Genomic DNA, 18,933 nt, shown 5'->3' with positions numbered 1-18,933 from the left:
CTGATTTGCTGCACACAACACCACTGCAGGGTCAGGATGGGACAGGGCTGGGTGGCTTCCTCCCCAGCAGTGCTCTTGGCCATCTTCACCTTCTCAGCCCAGCAGTGCTCCCTGCTCAGCTGGACAGAGGAGCTCCAAGTGCCTTCTCCTCGCGGCAGAGCCACGCACCGATGCTCCCCACGCGTCTGGCCTTATCGCAGCTCTAATTGGCATCAGCGTCTGTAAGCTCAGCCTCCAGCTGGCTGCTGTGTCTGGGGAAGAGCAGAAAGCACTTCAGGGAATTAATTTGAATTAGAAGGATGACATGCTCTGTGTCCTGCCTGCCAGACAGGCTTGGCCCAGCTGTTCCAGGTGTGCAGTGCCAGCAATGAACACAGCTGCCCAGCTGCTCAGGCTTCATTTTGGCTGCAGCGCTCTGTCAGGGAGCTGAAAGGAATCATAGAACTGTTTGGGTTGGAAAAGGCCTCCAAGATCAGTGAGCCCACCAATCATCCTAAGACCACCACTGCCATCAAACCATGTCCCCACGTGCCATGGCCACAACTTTCTTGAACACCTCCAGGGATGGGCACTCCACCACCTCCCTGGGCAGCCTCTTCCAGTCCCTGACCACTCTTGCAGCAAAGAGATTCTTCCTCATGTCCAACCTAAACCTTCCCTGGCACATTTTCAGGCCATTGCCTCTCATTCTATCACCTGATACTAGGGAGAAGAGACCAGCCCCCACCTGGCTACAACCTCTTTCCAGGGAGCCAGAAGCTCTCCCCTCAGCCTCCTTTGCTCCAGGCTCAACAACCCCAGCTCCCTGCTCAGCTGCTCCTCCCCAGCCTTGTTCTCCAGACCCTTCCCCAGCTTCATTGCCCTTCTTTGGACCTGCTCCAGCCCCTCAATGTCCTGCTTGGAGTGGGAGGTCCAAAACTGACCCCAGGATTTGAGGTGTGGCCACAGCAGTGCCCAGTCCTGCTGGCCACCCCATTCCTGATCCAGCCCAGAATGCTGGTGGCCTCCTTGGCCACCTGGACAAACTGCTGGCTCACATTCAGCTACTGTCAGCCAGCATCCCCCAGGTCCTCTTCTGCCAGGCAACTTTCCAGGAGCTCTGTCCCCAGCTTGGAGTGTTGCTGGGGCTGTCATGACCCAAGGACACCTCCCTCCAAGTGTCTCAGCCAGGCATTGTGAAGATGAAGGTGGAGGCAGGCACACTTCTAGGTGCTGGCTGCTCACAGCCATGCCCTTCCCTGCCTTTGCTGCCTTGCACTCCTCCTCCTCCCTCCCCAGGAGGTTTTTCACAGTGAGTGGCTCTGAGAAGCTCACTGATGTCTTAGAACCAGTGGGGGCCTCTTGAAGGATGTTAATTCATGTGTCCTCTGACACAAACACTTGTGCCTCATCAGGGCAGCCCTGTGTGAGGTCAGTTATGGGGCTCTGTTTGAAACCAGGTATCCACACCCAAAAAACTGGTTTTAACTCCAGGATAAGGGATGCAGCATTGCAGGACTGGGGCAGAGGGGCTGGAGAGCTGCTCAGCAGAGAAGGAGCTGGGGGGTGCTGAATATGAGGCAGCAGTGTGCTCAGGTGGCCCTGAAGGCTGAGGGTATCCTGGCTGGGATCAGGAATAGTGTGGCTAGCAGGTCGAGGGATGTTATTGTCACCCTTCAGCACTGGTGAGGCCACACATCAAATCCTGGGTTCAGTTTTGGGCCACTCACTCCAAGAATGACATTGAGGGGACAGAGCAAGAAGAAGAGAAACTAAGCTGGTGAAGAGCCTTGAACACAACTCCTGTGAGGAATGGCTGAGGAACCTGGGGCTGTCTTCAGAAGAGAAGGCTGAGGGGAGACCTCATTACCCTCTACAAAGACCTCAAGGGAGGCTGGAGCCAGCTGGGGGTTGATCTCTTCTCACATGCAAGAAGGGACAGGACAAGAGGAAACAGCCTCAAGCTGTGCCAAGGGAGGCTCAGGTTGGATATTAGGAGAAAGTTCTTCCCAGCAATGGCTCTCAAGCACTGGAACAAACTGCCCAGGAGGGTGGCTGTTATGGTTTAAGCTTTTCCCAGAGCCCAAAAGCCCAATGGAACAGCTTTAGATTGCCTCCCCTCTCCCCAGCAGGGAAAGGAAAGTAGGCAGGAGGAGAAGAGAGAGATAAACCAACAATTGTATCGATTTGGAAGTAAAAAGGGAAGTTTAACAACAACAAAAGACGTTAAAGCAAAAGGAAAGTTACAAAGACACAAGGAAAAGGGATAAATACAAATACTTACAAACCCAGGTGCAGCTGGCAAAGGATTCCCTTTGGATGCAGTCCCCAGTGCAATGGAAGAGTCCAGAACCACCTGGAGCAGTCCTGAGCAGGTGGTCAACAGCTCACAGCCACAGCAGAAAGGTATAGGAGAGCCCAGGGCAGAAGAGAGAGAGGAAGATAGGACATTGTCCCCCCCTTAAATAGGGTTGTGGGTAGGAGGTGGGAGTGGAATAAACTTTGACCTGGGGGCCCCTCCCCGGGGAGTGGGCCAGGTCTCTCTGCCCACCTGGGCTCAGGTTTCCTCCAGCCCACCCCTCCTGGACTGGGCTTAACCCAGCACAGGTGTGGAGTCTCCATCCCTGGAGGTGCAGAAAAGCCAGGTGTGTGTGGTGCTGAGGGAAGTGGTTCAGTGGTGGGATTGTGGGCTCCAGGTGAGTGGTTGGACTTGATGTTCTCAAAGGTCTCTCCCAATCCCAACAGTTCCATGGTAACAGAGACAGAAAAGGCAGTCATAGAATCACAGAATTGTTTCAGCTGGAAAGGACCTCCAAGATCATTGACTCCAGGCACTTCCACTTTTCCTTGGTGGTTGAGTTCCACGCAGCTCATCCCCACCACAAACACATGAGGGTTTTTGACATCTCACAGGGGCTTATCAGAAGGTAAATCAAAAGATCCCTTCAGCACCTTCAGAAATTCCTGCAGCTTCTTGGAGGCATTCTCAGAAAGCCTGGAAAGCCAGGAGAGCCATGGCATCCTCATCCTTCTCTCCCAGAGGTTCACCTGAAAGGCAGGATGCTGCCTCTGCCTCCTTTCTTGGAAATGCATCACAGGCAGATGAGACACCCAGGGAGAATTGCTCAGATCAATATGTCAGATCAAAGGAACGAGATTGGCCTTAAAAGCTCTCGATTTTTCCTGCCTTTGTTCTGAAGCTGGAGATAGCCTCAGCCATCTCTGCCCAGCTATCAGGGTGCCATTCAGCCCTGGAGTTTAGGCACATCTGTGCTGAAGCCTTGGCAGCTGCTTTTCTTCTCCTTCTCCACTTAAACATTCAGTGCCTCAAACGTGAACGCCAACGGTGAGGAAAGTTCCACCTCCTGGGGGGGACTCACAGATGTCTCACTCTCTGACTTCCCCCTTCCTCCTTTCAGGGAGTCATGGAATCACACAATCAGTAAGGTTGGGAAAGACCTCAGAGATCATCAAGTCCAACCTATCACCCAACACCTCATGACTAACTAAACCATGGCTCCAAGTGCCACATCCAATCCCCTCTTGAACACCTCCAGGGATGGGGACTCCACCACCTCCCTGGGCAGCACATTCCCATGGCCAATCTCTCTTCCTGGGAAGAACTTTCTCCTCACCTCCAGCTTAAACTTCCCCTGGCACAGCTTGAGACTGTGTCCTCTTGTTCTGGTGCTGGGTGCCTGGCAGAAGAGACCAACCCCCACCTGTCTACAACCTCCCTTCAGGTAGCTGTAGAGAGCAATAAGGTCTCCCCTGAGCCTCCTCGTCGTAGAGGGTGATGAGGTCCTGACCCCTCAGCCTCCTTCTCTCCAGATTCAACAACCCCAGGTGTCTCAGCCATTCCTTGCAGGATTCATGTTCAAGGCCCTTCAGCAGCATTGTTGCTCTTCTCTGAACATGCTCCAGCACCTCAGTCTCCATAGGTTTTGGAGAGCAACCACCAGACCAGAAGAACTGTGAGCAGGTGATAGAAAGCACTGAGAACCTCACGCTGCCAGGCTATATGGGCTTAAGAAGTGCAGCTGGGGTGGTTTTGTCCCAGTTTACTGCACTGGAACACATCTCCCTTGTCTGAACTTCCCAGCAGATGAAAGGATTGCCAAGGGAGCCCTTCTCAGCCCCAGGGGTGTGCAGCCATGATTGAGTCCAGCACAAACCCTTCCTGAAGGAGAAGTGCAGGCAGAGGCAAAGGGATGTGACACCCAGCCCGGTGCTGGTGGTCACCCAAAGGGATGTGACACCCAGCCCAGTGCTGGTGGTCACCCAAAGGGATGTGACACCCAGCCCAGTGTTGGTGGTTACCCAAAGGGATGTGACACCCACCCCGGTGCTGGTGGTCACCCAAAGGGGTGTCATACCCAGCCCGGTGCTGGTGGTTACCCAAAGGGATGTGACACCCAGCCCGGTGCTGGTGGTTACCCAAAGGGATGTGACACCCAGCCCAGTGCTGGTGGTTACCCAAAGGGATGTGACACCCAGCCCAGTGCTGGTGGTTACCCAAAGGGATGTGACACCCAGCCCAGTGCTGGTGGTTACCCAAAGGGATGTGACACCCAGCCCAGTGCTGGTGGTCACCCAAAGGGATGTGACACCCAGCCCAGTGCTGGTGGTCACCCAAAGGGATGTGACACCCAGCCCAGTGCTGGTGGTTACCCAAAGGGATGTGACACCCAGCCCAGTGCTGGTGGTCACCCAAAGGGATGTGACACCCAGCCCAGTGCTGGTGGTCACCCAAAGGGATGTGACACCCAGCCCAGTGCTGGTGGTTACCCAAAGGGATGTGACACCCACCCCAGTGCTGGTGGTTACCCAAAGGGATGTGACACCCATCCCAGTGCTGGTGGTCACCCAAAGGGATGTGACACCCAGCCCAGTGCTGGTGGTTACCCAAAGGGATGTGACACCCAGCCCAGTGCTGGTGGTTACCCAAAGGGATGTGACACCCAGCCCAGTGCTGGTGGTTACCCAAAGGGATGTGACACCCACCCCAGTGCTGGTGGTTACCCAAAGGGGTGTCACACCCACCCCAGTGCTGATGGTTTGGAGAGTGAGCAGATGGAAGTGTCTCTCCTGTGCTGTGTAGGACTGAGCTTGGGCTTTTCACACTGAGTTAAGTACCTGTCTATGATGGAAGGGAAAGTTGACCCAAGCTGGGTCAGCTGGAAGAGGGAGGTGACAAATCCATGAGTACTGGGAGCAACACAGAATCATAGAAGTGTCAGGGTTGGAAGGGAGCTCAAGGCTCAGCCAGCTCCAACCCCCCTGCCATGGGCAGGGACACCTCACACTGCAGCAGGTTGCTCACAGCCACCTCCAGCCTGGCTGCAAACACCTCCAGGGATGAGGCTTCCACCACCTCCCTGGGCACCCTGTGCCAGGCTCTCACCACCCTCATGGGGAACAACTTCTTCCTCACATCCAGTCTGAATCCACCCACTTCTAGTTTTGCTCCATCCCCCCTGGTGCTATCATTACCTGACAAAGCATGGAGATGGCAACACTATGCTGGGGAATGGGAGAGAGAGGTCACACAACTTGGGAGCCACCAAATGGACCTTATTCATGCTGGCTTCAGAGAGGACTGGGGTCACACCTCTGGAGAGAGAGCTGTGGCAGAGTCCTTCTCTCTACAATTCCCTGAAAGTAGGTTGGAGTGAGGTGGGGATTGCTCACCTCTCCCTGGCAGGAGGTTTAGGAGATACAAAACACTTTCTTCATTGAAAGAGTGGTCAGGCACTGGAACAGGCTGCCCAGGGAAGTGGTGGAGTCACTGTCTCTGGGTGTGTTCAAGAGAGGTGTGGGCATGGGGACGTGGTTTGATGACCATGGTGGTGTTGGGTTGATGGTTTGACTGGATGATCTTAGAGGGCTTTTCCAGCCCAAACAATTCTATTAGTCTATGATTCTTCCTCCTGCTCAAGAGGCAACTCAGAGGAGCCTAATCCTCAGAGAAGGAGCCTCCTGGGCTGGAGGAGGAGGCTGGGCTGAAGGCAGTGAAGGGCAAGGTGCTAATCCCCTGCGGACAGCCCCCTCCTCGGCCGCGGCAGGAACTAGGTGACACCACCAGGGCTGGGTGACACGCAGGGCTCGGTCCTACCAAGCGCATCCCCCACGGGGAGGCTCCGGGCCAGGGGAGGAAAGTCTCCGACTGCAGCGGCAGCAGCTCCGAGGGGCTCTGCCGGGACCCCGGGGCAGGGACCCCGGGAGCCTGCCCCCCCCCGGCTCCCCGTAAGCCGCTTGGTGAACCGGTGGGAGCCGGAGCCGGGGCGGGGAGGCGCGGGGGGGCTGAGCTCTGCTTGGGGAAGGGGCTGAGCTCTGCTTTGGGGGTGCTGATCTGCGCTGGGGAGGGGCTGCGCCGGAGCTCCCATGCACCGGGCTGCCGGGGCATGGGGAACGGCAGCACCGGGACCGCTCCGGGCAACGGTACCGGGCTTCCGCCGCCGCCTCCAACACCACCCCCGGGAGGTCACAACGTGGTCGCCCTGGTACTGGGCATCGTCCTCATCCTGCTCATCGTGGCGGGCAATGGGCTGGTCTGTCTCAGCGTCTGCACCGAGCGGGCTCTGAAGACCACCACCAACTACTTCATCGTCAGCCTCGCTGTTGCCGACCTGCTGCTCGCCCTCCTCGTCCTGCCCCTCTACGTGTACTCCGAGGTGAGACTGCTGCCGGGAAGCACCCGCGGGGTGGGCACCGGCGATCGCGGATGTTGGACCCGGGAGCACCGAAAGTTACCGGGTTGCGGGTGTGGGACCGGCAAGACACCAGGTGTCGGAGGTTGAAGCCTCTCTCCGGTTTTGTTCCCCACCTCCAGCCCCCCGATTAACTCCTGCCGAGCCTCTGCCCCCGGCTGTAGCCCCCCGGGTAGCCCCTGCCCAGCCGCTGCCCCCCCACTCCCGCCCGGCTCCATCCTCCCAGGCAGCTGCTGCCCAGCCCCTACCTCCCCGCTCCAGCCCCGCGGCGTCAGCAAACGGTCAGGAAGGGACAGAGAGCTCCTGTGCTGTGCTCTGGTAGCAGGTGAGGAGGTTTGGTCGGTAAGGGAGACCTGTAGCCAAAAAGAAAAGAGGTTTCCATGTCAAGTTGGGCAGGGGAAGCTGTCTCTGTGGGGCGCTAGCTGGGGCTGGTCTGTGTGCAGGGAGATGTTAGGATATGGTTGGACTTGATGGTCTTTTCCAACCAGGTGATTCTATGGCTGGGTCACCTTGTACCAAGGTGGCCTTGGTGGGCCTGAGGCAGGGCTGCTGGTGGCAGGTTCTCTGGTTCTGACCCTGTGTGTGGTGGTGGTCACAAAAAGCCACCTTGGGGAACTTTGGAGCAGGTTTTCTGGTCACCTCCCAAACCTGGTCACCTCCCAGAGCTGCTGAAGGAAAGGAAAAGAGGAGCTCCAGAGGCTGTGGGGTTTTGCATCTCTGCTTCTATGAGAGGGAGCTGAATGTTTCCTGCCAGGGGACTGATGCTGCCTGGAGACTGGGGGGGAATCTGTCGAGCTGGGGTGAGGAGGCTCAGCAGAGCCTGCCCATTAGTAACAGCCACTGGATGAAAGCACCCACAGCCCACACCAGCAGGTTTATTGCATCTGTCCTTGGGTAGCTGCCAGGGGGGAAGAAAGGAGTCCTCCTCTTCTTCCCAGAGGTGGGGACAGAGAAGATGCAGCCTTGTGCCCAGTGAAAAACCCCAGCAAGATCTAATCTGGGGACTGGGGAGGTCTGGACTAACCTTGTGTTTTCTGGTAGCCACAGGATTTGTGAGGTGGTGGCTGAAGTGCTTCCTCAGGGAGCAAACAGGGCTGTCCCCACGGTGTTCCCACCCAGGAAGGCTAGCACAGGAACATGCCAGTAGTGCCCAGGCCATAGCATCTCCTCTCCCACGCCAGGGCTGCTGCTCAGCACCTTGCTGGGATGGACAGACACTTAAGCAAGGAAGGCTGTGGATTAGAGCTTAGGATGTTTTTAGCCTCTCTACCTGGTCCTAGGATTTTGCAGGACGCTGTGACCTCTCTGGAGACAAAGGTGTTCAAGAGGGACAGGTTCAGCTGTGGACCCATGAGGAAAAACCAGTGAAAAACAGGAGCATTAGATTCCTCTCTTTCCACCACACTGACAGGAGCCCCCCCCTCACCACCACCCTGCACACCCCTCCCCTCCCCATGCTGTGTGATTTCTGGACAGCAGAAATAATTTGTTCCCAGAAAGGGTTCTCAGGCATTGGAACAGGCTGCCCAGGGAGGTGGTGGAGTCACCATCCCTGGAGGTGTTTAAAAGCCAGAGTGCAGATGTGGTGCCTGGTGGGGGGGGATATGGCTTAGTGGTGGACTTGGTAGAGCAGGGTTAATGGTTGAACTCAATGACCTTGAAGGTCTTTTCCAATCTAAATGACTCTATGGCTTTTGAGGGTTTGGGTTTGCCTCCCTAACTCACTTTTGGTGGTCACAAAGCCTCTGTCTTTCTCATTCTTCTCAGCTACTTCTTGCTAAGTGGAATTCCCTTTTCCCCCCTTGCTCTTTCTGTTGTGTCTCCATGCCTCCAGCTCCTGATCTCGTGGACAGACACACATCAGCATGGCTTCTTTTAGTCTGGAAGCTTCAATTTTGCTGGCAGAAGTAAAATGCAGGTTAACCTACTTTGGGGTACCCCTGAAAATGCTTCTGACTGGGCATGAGCACTGTGGGGCTCTCCTTGAGGACCACAGACCCCTCCTAAACTTGGGATGCTCAGGCAGCAACTTCTCAGCTGTACAACCTGGGCTGTCCAGCCCATGACTCCTCTGTGGAGATGCTTTGTGTGTTCACTCCCATCTTTCTTGGGGACTTGCTGGAGAGGGTACAGCAAAGGGCTACAAAGATGCTGAGGGGGTCTGGGACACCTCTCTGATGAGGGAAGAGTGAGGGAATTTGGGCTGTTTAGCCTGGAGAAGAGCTCTGAGCAACCTGAGGTGTCCCTGCCCGTGGCAGGGGAGTTGGAACTAGGTGATCCCTGAGGTGCCTTCCAACCCTAACAATTCTGTGATTCAAAGCAGTTCTGTGGTTCTGTGTGAGAGGTGGATGACCCTTTGCTGCTGCTCACAGAAGCTGGAGCACAGTGGGAGAGGCCTTGATCTCTAAGTGCCATTTCTGTTTGTTAAGGAAGCTCACTCTGGTGGGTTAGCAGCAGCTCTGGACACAGTCTCCTTTTGTACCCCTGAAAGAGCCAGCAGAACATTTGGTCACAGCTCAGCTCTTCCATCCATGGTGTGGATTCTGAGGACTTGGCTGCAGGAAGCCAAATTGTGTGTTAGCTCACTTGGAGTGCCCCTTGCTTGTACCTGCAGGTTGGAGGATGGCTGAAAGCAGGTGCTAGACAAGAGGGAAATTGGTGTGTGTGGTCACAACCCTTTCTCCTCCAAACCATTTCACACTCACTGCAGGCTGGGATGGAGCTGGAGCTCAGCAGAAGGGCAGGAAAAGGGGAGGGACCACCTGATGCAAAGTTTCTCTGGTCCTGTCCTCACACAGCTCATGTGAGAAGCACTACTGTGGTGAGGTCCCTTGCAACCCAAACCATTCAATGATAGGATTCTATGAGATGGCTTTCTGATGGTGAATGGGAGATGGTGTCCATTAGTCCCAGCCAGTTGGGGTCCTGTTACATTAGGCTCCCCCAGCCAGTATAAAAATGGACAGTCTAAAATGGACAGTATAAAAATGGACAGCTGAGAGATGGAAATGGGCCAGTAGGAAACCAGTATCTCCCACTGAACCAGAGCCATGCAGGAAAGCCTGAAACCTCTGCTAGAATGGAGCAAACCTCTACTAGAATGGAGCAAACCTTTGATGGAACAGAGCAAACCTCTGCTGGCATGGAGCAAACCTTTGATGGAACAGAGAAAACCTCCTACCTGAGTGTCTCCACAACCCACTCCCCTGGCTCAGCTCCCCACTTAATCCACCTCTGAGCAGTGGCAGGGCCTGATCCAGCAAGCTGCTGGCAGGAGCTGTGTGAGGCTTGGTTACATAAACATCTTTGCCATTAAGATCTCTGTCACTGATGACGAGCAAGGGGAAAGGGCTTTAGCAGGGCCACGTGGGGACCCAGCTCCTTCCCACAGGTCAGGGAAGATGAGGATCCTGAGCAGGCACTCGGTCCTCAGAGCAATGGAGCAGCCAGCACCAGTTCCCCAAGATGGTTTTGAGCTGTTCTGCATAAATCTTGCCAGGTGTCAGTGTCCCACCAGTGCCAGAGACAGAGAGTGGTTGGACTCAGAATCCTAGAATGGTCAGGGTTGGAAGGGACCTCAAGGCTCAGCCAGTTCCAATCCCCCTGCCATGGGCAGGGACACCTCACACTACAGCAGCTTGCTCACAGCCACCTCCAGCCTGTGCCTGTCTCTCACCACCCTCATGGGGAAGAACTTCTTCCTACATCCAATCTGAATCTCCCCATTTCTAGTTTTGCTCCATCCTCCCCAGTCCTGTCACTCCCTGAAACCCTCAAAAGTCCCTCCCCAGCTTTCTTGTAGCCCCCTTCAGATACTAGGAGGCTACAATAAGGTCTCCTCAGAGCCTTCTCCTCTCTCCTCCAGACCTGATGCTCTGAAAGGGCTTTCCCAACCAAACCAACTCTGAGTCCAGGAAAGAGCTCTTCTGCAGCACATCCTGTGCCTGTGGGGCAGCTCCTCTGATGAGAGACCACACCTCTGCCCTCCAGAGGTTTTGTGGCTCTCTGTGAACTTTTTCACAGTAGTATTTGAGGCATCTCTCCTGGAATAGATGGAGGAAATAGTTGTTCTTCCAGGCTGTCTGGTGGCTGAGCTGCAGGGTCTCTGCTCAAACCTGGGGAGGTGACAGAGGCAGCAGTTGAATTGTCAGTGACTGGTGATGGGGGGCAGGAGGCTTTGGCTTTTGCCCCCTCCTCATGTTCAGGCTTGTTTGTCATTTCTGAAGAACCTTCACTTCCAACATGATGAAGAGCAGCTAAAGGAGCTGGGGCTGGTTAGTCTGGGAAAGAGGAGGCTGAGGGCAGACGTCATTGCTCTCCACATCTCCCTGCAAGGATCTTGTGGAGAGGCTGGGGCTGGTCTCTTCTCACAGGTAATTAGTGACAGAACAAGAGGCAGTGGCCTCAGGCTGCCACTGGGGAGGTTTAGACAGGACACTAGGAAACATTTTTTCCCCTTGGGATGTGCTGCCCAAAGAGGTGGTTGAGCCACCAGTCCTGGATGTGTTTCAAGGTGCTTTGGATGTGGTGCTTGGGGCTATGGTTTAGAGGTGAACCTTGTAGAGTAGGGTTCTGGGTTGGACTTGGTGATCCTGAGGGTCTTCTCCAACCTGAATGTTTCTGTGAGTCAATGATTTAAGCCAAGAAAGGATATCAGAGCAGGCATGAGGCCACCTCTGTCCGGTGTCCCACGCCCCTCTCTTTCTTCTGCGCTTGCAGGCTGCGTGGTGGCTTCTGGAAAGGCAGCAGTCATTCACAGCTCATCCAAAAAGGCCCAGAGTCAGCTTCCTGTGGGCATTTGGCCAGCCCTCTGGCTCTGAGGCTGCTCTTTGCCTGCTTGCAAGGATTATTTCTCTTCTGATTGGTGTCACAACCCTCTCAGCAGCCCCTTAGGATTAGCACTTTCAGACTCTCCCTGCTATGTGCTTGAGCCAGGTCCTTGCTGAGGTGGTGCAGTCTCCATCCCTGGAGGTGTTCAAGACACCACAAGTGGACATGGCTCCTGGGGACATGGCTTAGTGGCCATGGTGGTCTTCAGTTGCTGGTTGGACTAAATGATCTTAGAGCTCTTTTCCAACCCAAACAGTTCCCTGATTCTATGTCTGCTCAAGAAGCACTGAGCCACTGCCAGAGTGTGACCCTCCCTAGCCAGCTTCCCATCCTCTTCCAAGAAGCAATGCCTGGAGGTTTTCAGTGTGGTGGTTCCTGTGCCCATCCTCACCCCTTTAAGGCTCAGCCCATGTTCTAACCACAGCTGTGCAGAGCCTGCCACCACCCTTAGAAAGGTGATGGGAGGTGAGCTGGCTGGTGGGGTGAAGTTTGCAGCTCCTTTTTATGTCATTTATGGAGACAGCTGGCCTGTAGAGCACCCTGAGCATCTCCTCAGCATCAGCACCACTGATCCCAGATCACTGGAGGAAAACAGGAGGCCTGGTGCTGAGAAAGGGAATGCAAAGAGCTGAGGAAAGTGGAGCTGCTCTGGAGCACTCCTCAAAGGCAGCTTGAGCTGGCTGTGATCCCTACAGCTTTGCACTCTGTACCTTGATGTGCTAATCTTCTGCAGCCTCCTGTAATTAGTGACCACAACCACATGACCCAGCAAAGCCTGCTGCACCTCTAATCTAGAAGTGCACCTCCCTCCACCTCCATCTTCACAATGCCTGGCTGAGACACTTGGAGAGAGGTGTCGTTGGGTCATGACAGCCCCAGCAACACTCCAAGCTGGGGGCAGAGCTCCTGGAAAGTTGCCTGGCAGAAAAGGACCTGGGGGATGCTGGCTGACAGTAGCTGAATGTGAGCCAGCAGTTTGTCCAGGTGGCCAAGGAGGCCACCAGCATCCTGGGCTGGATCAGGAATGGGGTGGCCAGCAGGACTGGGCACTGCTGTGGCCACACCTCAAATCCTGGGGTCAGTTTTGGACCTCTCACTCCAAGCAGGACATTGAGGGGCTGGAGCAGGTCCAAAGAAGGGCAACAAAGCTGGGGAAGGGTCTGGAGAACAAGGCTGGGGAGGAGCAGCTGAGCAGGGAGCTGGGGTTGTTGAGCCTGGAGCAAAGGAGGCTGAGGGGAGAGCTTCTGGCTCCCTGGAAAGAGGTTGTAGCCAGGTGGGGGCTGGTCTCTTCTCCCTAGTATCAGGTGATAGAATGAGAGGCAATGGCCTGAAAATGTGCCAGGGAAGGGTTAGGTTGGACATGAGGAAGAATCTCTTTGCTGCAAGAGTGGTCAGGGACTGGAAGAGGCTGCCCAGGGAGGTGGTGGAGTCCCCATCCCTGGAGGTGCTCAAGAAAGTTGTGGCCATGGCACGTGGGGACGTGGTTTGATGGCAGTGGTGGTGTTGGGCTAGCAGTTGGGCTCACTGATCTTGGAGGCCTTTTCCAACCCAGACAATTCTGTGATTCATAGGATATTAATATGTCTGTATTAATAACATAGATATTTTTTCTCTATCTCATGCATACAGTGTCTGTAATTTCACACCTCTGTATTCTGTATAATACATAAAGAAGGGTTCCATTACTCCTGACTTCTCCTGGTGCTCCTCAAGCTTTCCCTTCCACACCCATGGGCCAGCAGCAGGTTCACAGCCCAGCTGAGCCACCCCTCCTGGTCCACAGCCAAGGCTGCTAAACCCCAAAGCCATTGGCATTTTCTGGCTGTTTGGGTTCTCCTGGGGATTATTTGGGCTGCAGGAGTGTGGAGCATTTGTTGGCTGATCCCTTCTGAGTAGCAAAGTCAACACTGCCAGGCTATGCAGCCCAGTGACAAAGGTCTGGTGATGTCCTCTTGCTGGTGGCACTGCTGCTTCGCTCTGGGCACCTGCAGGGGTAGGGAGAGAAGAAGAGATTGTCCCTGACCCACTTGAACATGGTCCCAAGGGGCTGGGCTGGTGATGAGTGTGAGGGAATGAACCAGCTGTATAACACCAGCACCTCCTCATATGAGCTGTGACCAGGTGTCAGGCATGAAAGTGGCAGAGGAGCTCTGTGCTTTTGTTTCTTCTTGAAGAGCTGCACAGCCAGTGCTTGGTCCTGCATCACTGGGGAGGTTTTGGGGTGGTGGGTCTGGGGGTTTGAGCCTGCTGGCTGTCACTATGCTAACGCAGGGCAGTGCCCTGTGCCCATTCTCCTGTCCAGTGGCAGTGGTCTGTGGGCTCCATTCTGCAGCCAGGCCAGGGCCATGGATCCCTAAGCAGGCTGTGAGCTCTGAGGAGGGACAGTCCCTGCTTTGCTGGAGGAGGAAGGTGGTGCTTCTGGGCTGCAGGCTCTTGTCTGGAGGAAAACACAAGTGGCCAGGGCACCCAGGCACTGAGGCCTTCATCTGCTGACCCTGGGGGACCTTTTCAGTTCCAGGGAGGTGTGTGGTCCCTCAGCACAGTGCTGTGTGATGCCCTGATGACCATGGATGTGATGCTGTGCACAGCCTCCATCTTCAACCTGTGTGCTATCAGCGTGGATCGGTGAGTGCCCTCCTGCCCCCACTCACACCCTTGCAAGGTCCTGTGCAGGGAGCCAGATCCTGCTGCCCCCCAAGGAGGGTGTCCTGGCCCACCCTGGCTGAAAGAGTTGGGGTTGTTCAGCTTGGAGAACAGAAGGCTCTAGGGAGACCTTAGAACTGCATTTCCTTATCTGAAGGGGACCTACAGAAAGGCTGGGCAAGGACTGCTCAGAAGGACCTGTCGTGAGGGGCGGTGGTTTGAAACTAGAGCAGGGGAGATTTAGGTTGGACAATAGGAGGAAGCTCTTAACAGTGAGGTTGATGAGACACTGGAACAGGTTGCCCAGAGATGTGGTGGAGACATTCAAGGTCAAACTTGCCGGAGCCCTGAGCATCCTGCTCCAGTTGAAGATGTCCCTGCTGAGTGCAGGGGACAAGATGAGCTCTGATCAGAGAGTGCAAGGGCTTGGAAGGCAGCTTAGCGTCCCATGGCTATCCTCGCAGCGGCCGAGCTGAACCCGTGGCTGTGCGCCGAGGCCAGAGCTGCCCCTGCGGGCGCTCCTCTGGCGGGGGGAGGCTCTGTGGGTCAGTCAAGCACAGTGGGCAGCAGCTTTGGGGCCCACCTGCTTCTGCGGCGGCACCGGCCCGCTGGGACTGACTGCCCCTGGGGGCCGTGCTGGCAGCTTCATCGCCGTCTCGGTGCCACTGAACTACAACCGGCGCCAGATCGACCTGCGGCAGCGGATCCTGATAGGCACCACCTGGCTGTCGGCCTTCGCCGTGGCCTCCCCGGTCATCTTCGGCCTCAACGACGTCCCGCGCCGGGACCCCACCCTCTGCCAGCTGGAGGACGACAACTACATCGTCTACTCCTCCATCTGCTCCTTCTTCATCCCCTGCCCCGTCATGCTGGTGCTCTACTGCGCCATGTTCCAGGGACTCAGGCGCTGGGAAGAGGCTCGGAAGGCCAAGCTGAGGGGCAGCATCTATGGGGTCAACAGGAAGCTCTACCACCCTCCCACCTCCATCGAGAGGGAGCAGAGCGGGCTGGAGCCGGGGCAGTGCAGTCCCTACGCCGGCTCTGCCCACCCCAGGGACTATGTGATGCACAATGGGATCCAGACTGTCTCCTACCCCCACCTCAAGTACCCCCACCCAGGACACAGTCGGAAGAGGGCCAAGATCAACGGCAGGGAGCAGAAGGCCATGAGAGTGCTGCCAGTGGTGGTCGGTGAGTGGTGGCTGGGGAGGGTTGGGGAAGGGTGAGACACCTCCTGGGATGACCTACAGAAGGGCAGGACCTGCCTGACCCTGGTGAAGCAGACACACACTTTGTGCACTCCAATGTGCCATGCTGAGAACCAAGCCTTCTCCTTGCTGGAGGGGGTGAGGGTGAAAGGGCCTCCCCCCCTGGTGCCACCTCCCCCTGGTGCCACCTCCCCCTGGTGCCACGTCTCTGGTCCTCCTCACTCTCCTTTTTGTGAGAACTGTGCCTGAGGAGCAGCCTGGTTGTGGTTTAAGACCTGCTGCACCCATTTCTTATTGAGAGGATGTGGATGCTGAGCATCTCGGTGTCCCCCTGAGCCACCCAAGGGCCCTTGAGGGTTGGACAAGATGACCTTTGAGGGTCCCTTCCAACCTGATGCATTGTGTGACTCTGTGTGCAGGGTTTCTAATGCAGCTTTTTGAGCCCAAAACAACCCCTAACTCAGACCTCCTCTCAACCTTGAGGATGAGGAAGCCATCCCACGTCTTCTGCCAGGGCCTCAGCACCTCTGCTGCTGCCTGAGCTCTCTCTCCATTCCCCTCTGGCCCAGGCTCTGCTTGCGAAGTTCAACTCTGCTGGGGTTGGTTGGGTTTTAACAGGTCGCTTTCTCTTTTGACCGTCCTCCTGGCAGGGGCTTTCCTCTTCTGCTGGACACCTTTTTTCGTGGTGCACATCACCAGGGCCCTCTGCAAGTCCTGCAGCATTCCCACTCAAGTCACCAGCACTGTCACTTGGCTGGGCTACGTCAACAGCGCTCTCAACCCCATCATCTACACCGTCTTCAACGCCGAGTTCAGGAACTTCTTCCGCAAAGTCTTGCACCTCTTCTGCTGAGCCCAGCCCAACCCCCAGGCTGGGCTTTGGATAGTCCATTAAAGGTCTATTTCTGCCTAAGCTCTGCTGTCTTTGTTGGGGAGGAGGGAAGGAGGTGGCAGCTGAAGGATGCTTGTGCCCAGCTCTCTGTGAGCAGTTCTGGGTGAGTACCAAGGGACAACGTTCTGTAGGTTCATGACAGGGTCAGGATTGGAAGGGACCTTAAAGATCATCCAGTTCCAACCCCCTGCCGTGGGCAGGGACACCTCCCTCTAGCCCAGGTTCCTCAAGGCCCCATCCAATCTGGCCTTGAACACACAGCCTCCCTGGGCAATCTGTTCCAGTGTCTCCCCACCCTCACTGGCAAGAATTTCTTCCTCATCTCCAGTCTGAATCTGCTCTCCTCAAGCTTCAACCCCTCCCCTCCTGTCATCTTGGGCACAGCTTTCCACTCCTCACTGGAAAGGGCTTGAGCTGCCACTGGGTGCTTGACCTAAGGGCAAGAGAGGCCACAGGACAGTGGGGATGGCCTTTAGAGCAGCCCCTGCTTTGGGTGTGTTTGGGCTGGGCTGGGCCTGAGCAAAGTAAAACAGCCACCCAAAGGCTGCTGTGACTTCCCCACAGCTCCTCACCTGCAGGAAGCCACTGCAGCCTTTGCAGCCTTTTGGTGACCCTGAGCATGTGGGACACCATGGGTGGCCAGAAGGAGCAGCTGATGCTGTTCTAGGAAGCTGAATCATAGATTCATAGATTGGGTTGGGCTGAAAGATCATCTGCTTCTAACCCTCTGCCATGGGCAGGGACCCCTTCCACCAGCCCAGCTTGCTCAAGGCCTCATCCAGCCTGGCACTGAAGGGGGAGAAAATGATCATTGCCCAATCCAGCCATCTTTGGAGTGACAACTTCTGCAGGGAGCTGTTGCTTGCCAGGGGGCAATTTGTTTGCTTGGAAACTGAGGGAAGAAGGCTCTGCAGGGAGGCCTGGAGCTGTGCTTTGCTCAGGAGTGGCAATTGCTGCACCAAGTTATCACCAACAAATAACCACATTCAGTTCCTCCAGGGACTGTGGAGCAGGTTTCTGAGAGCTGGAGTCCCCCCCAGCTACCAGGACTCTGATGAGGAGCACCCTGAGAGCTTTCAGCACAGATGAGTCATACCTGGGATATTTGTCCCACTCTCTCCACTTTTTTTTGGTTAGTGAAGCCCAAACTCAGATGGTGACCAAGGCTCAGCTTTGCTCAGCCACAAGCAGTGTGGAAAGAGGCAGATGCCAGCCAGAGGCACCTGGACAGGCTGGAGAAGTGAGCTCAGAACCCCATGGGGTTCAGTAAGGCAAAATACAAGGTCCTGCACTTGGGTCAGGGCAGTGCTGGATATCAATCCAGGCTGGGGAATGATGAGATTGAGAGCAGCCCTGGAGATGACTTGGGGGTGCAGGTGGGTGAGAAGCTGGACAGGAGCCAGCAGTGGGCACTTGCAGCCCAGAAGGCCAATGGCAGCCTGGGCTGCATCAAAAGCAGTGTGGTCAGAGATGGAGAGAGGGGATCCTGCCCCTCTGCTCTGCTGTGTCCAGCTCTGGGGCCCCAGCACAAGGTGGTCATGGATCCACTGGAGAGGGTCCAGAGGAGGCCATGAGGATAATCAGAGGGCTGGAGCACCTCCCCTGTGGGGACAAGCTGGGAGAGTTGGGGCTGTTCAGTCTGGAGAAAGCTCCAGGGAGACCTTAGAGCAGCCTTTCAGTATCTGAAGGGGAACCTGCTGGAAGGCTGGGGAGGGACTGTTCAGAAGGGCCTGTGGGGATAGGATGAGGAGCAATGGTTTGAAACCAGAGCAGGGGAGATTTAGGCTGGACATTAGGAGGAAGTTCTCCACAATGAAGGTGGTGAGGCACTGGAAGAGGTTGCCAGAGATGTGGTGGAGGCTGCATCCCTGGACACAGTCAAGGTCAAACTTGCTGGGGCCCTGCAGAACCTGCTCTAGTTAGAGATGTCCCTGCTGAGTGCAGGAGGGTTGGACCTTTGAAGGTCCCTTCCAACCTGATGCTGGTGGAGGACATGATTTTTGTGTGTGTGAGCTGCTGCCCCATCACCTCCAGCAGCAGCCCCAGCAAGCTGAAGAGTACCTGGGGTGTGAGCTCTGCCCAAGAAGAGCTCAGGCCCTCAAGGCTCTGCACCCTTTGGCCAGAGCCTGGCTGAGCAGCAGATGGAGGCACAAATCCTGGGAAGCAGCTGCTTTACTCCAGCTCCATCTATTTTCAATTAACTAATTGTCCTGAAGTTTTAGCAAACAGGAAACTGCAATTTAATGGGGAGAAGAAACCATAACAGCTCTGAAGTGTCAGTCTGGGAAGCAGGAGCCAGCATTTCTCCTGAGGGAACCCAAGGAACTGCCTGTTCTTGCCTTCCCAGTAGTCCCACCCAGGTAATTTCTGCTCCCATCCCACTCCATTTCATGCCTGCCTTCTCACCACAGAAGTAATTCCCATCAGAAGAGGCCAGCATGCTGCTGCTGTCCCTCTCCAACAGCAATTCCTCACCCTCAGAAGGTGGAGTTCCACCCTGTCAGTGGTTGGGGTTGGACCACATCTGATTCTGGCCACAGCTGAGGCAGAGGAGGTGGTGAGACCTGCTGCACAAATCTGTCCTGGCTGGGCTCCTCTGGTGATGGAGAGCAAAGATGCTGAGGGGCCTGGGTGCCTCTGTGATGAGAAGCCTGAGATTGTCAGTCTGGGG

At 55.7% G+C, this 18,933-nt stretch overlaps 1 protein-coding gene across 1 annotated transcript; it reads left to right on the top strand.

Moving 5' to 3' along the window:
- The first annotated feature begins 6,254 nt into the window (after window positions 1–6,254).
- Window positions 6,255–16,274, top strand: DRD4 (dopamine receptor D4). The gene is made up of 4 exons (XM_054171808.1): window positions 6,255–6,653; window positions 14,032–14,144; window positions 14,806–15,353; window positions 16,021–16,274. Exons 1-4 carry the CDS (start codon window positions 6,384–6,386, stop codon window positions 16,221–16,223), a joined length of 1,134 nt encoding a protein of 377 aa, XP_054027783.1. The 5' UTR covers window positions 6,255–6,383; the 3' UTR covers window positions 16,224–16,274.
- The last annotated feature ends 2,659 nt before the right edge of the window (window positions 16,275–18,933 follow it).

Source organism: Dryobates pubescens, chromosome 22 (assembly GCF_014839835.1).
Source record: "Dryobates pubescens isolate bDryPub1 chromosome 22, bDryPub1.pri, whole genome shotgun sequence".
Taxonomy (NCBI): Eukaryota; Metazoa; Chordata; class Aves; order Piciformes; family Picidae; genus Dryobates; species Dryobates pubescens.
The sequence above is the reverse complement of the archived record's forward strand: the minus strand, read 5'-3'. Positions and strand labels throughout refer to the sequence as shown.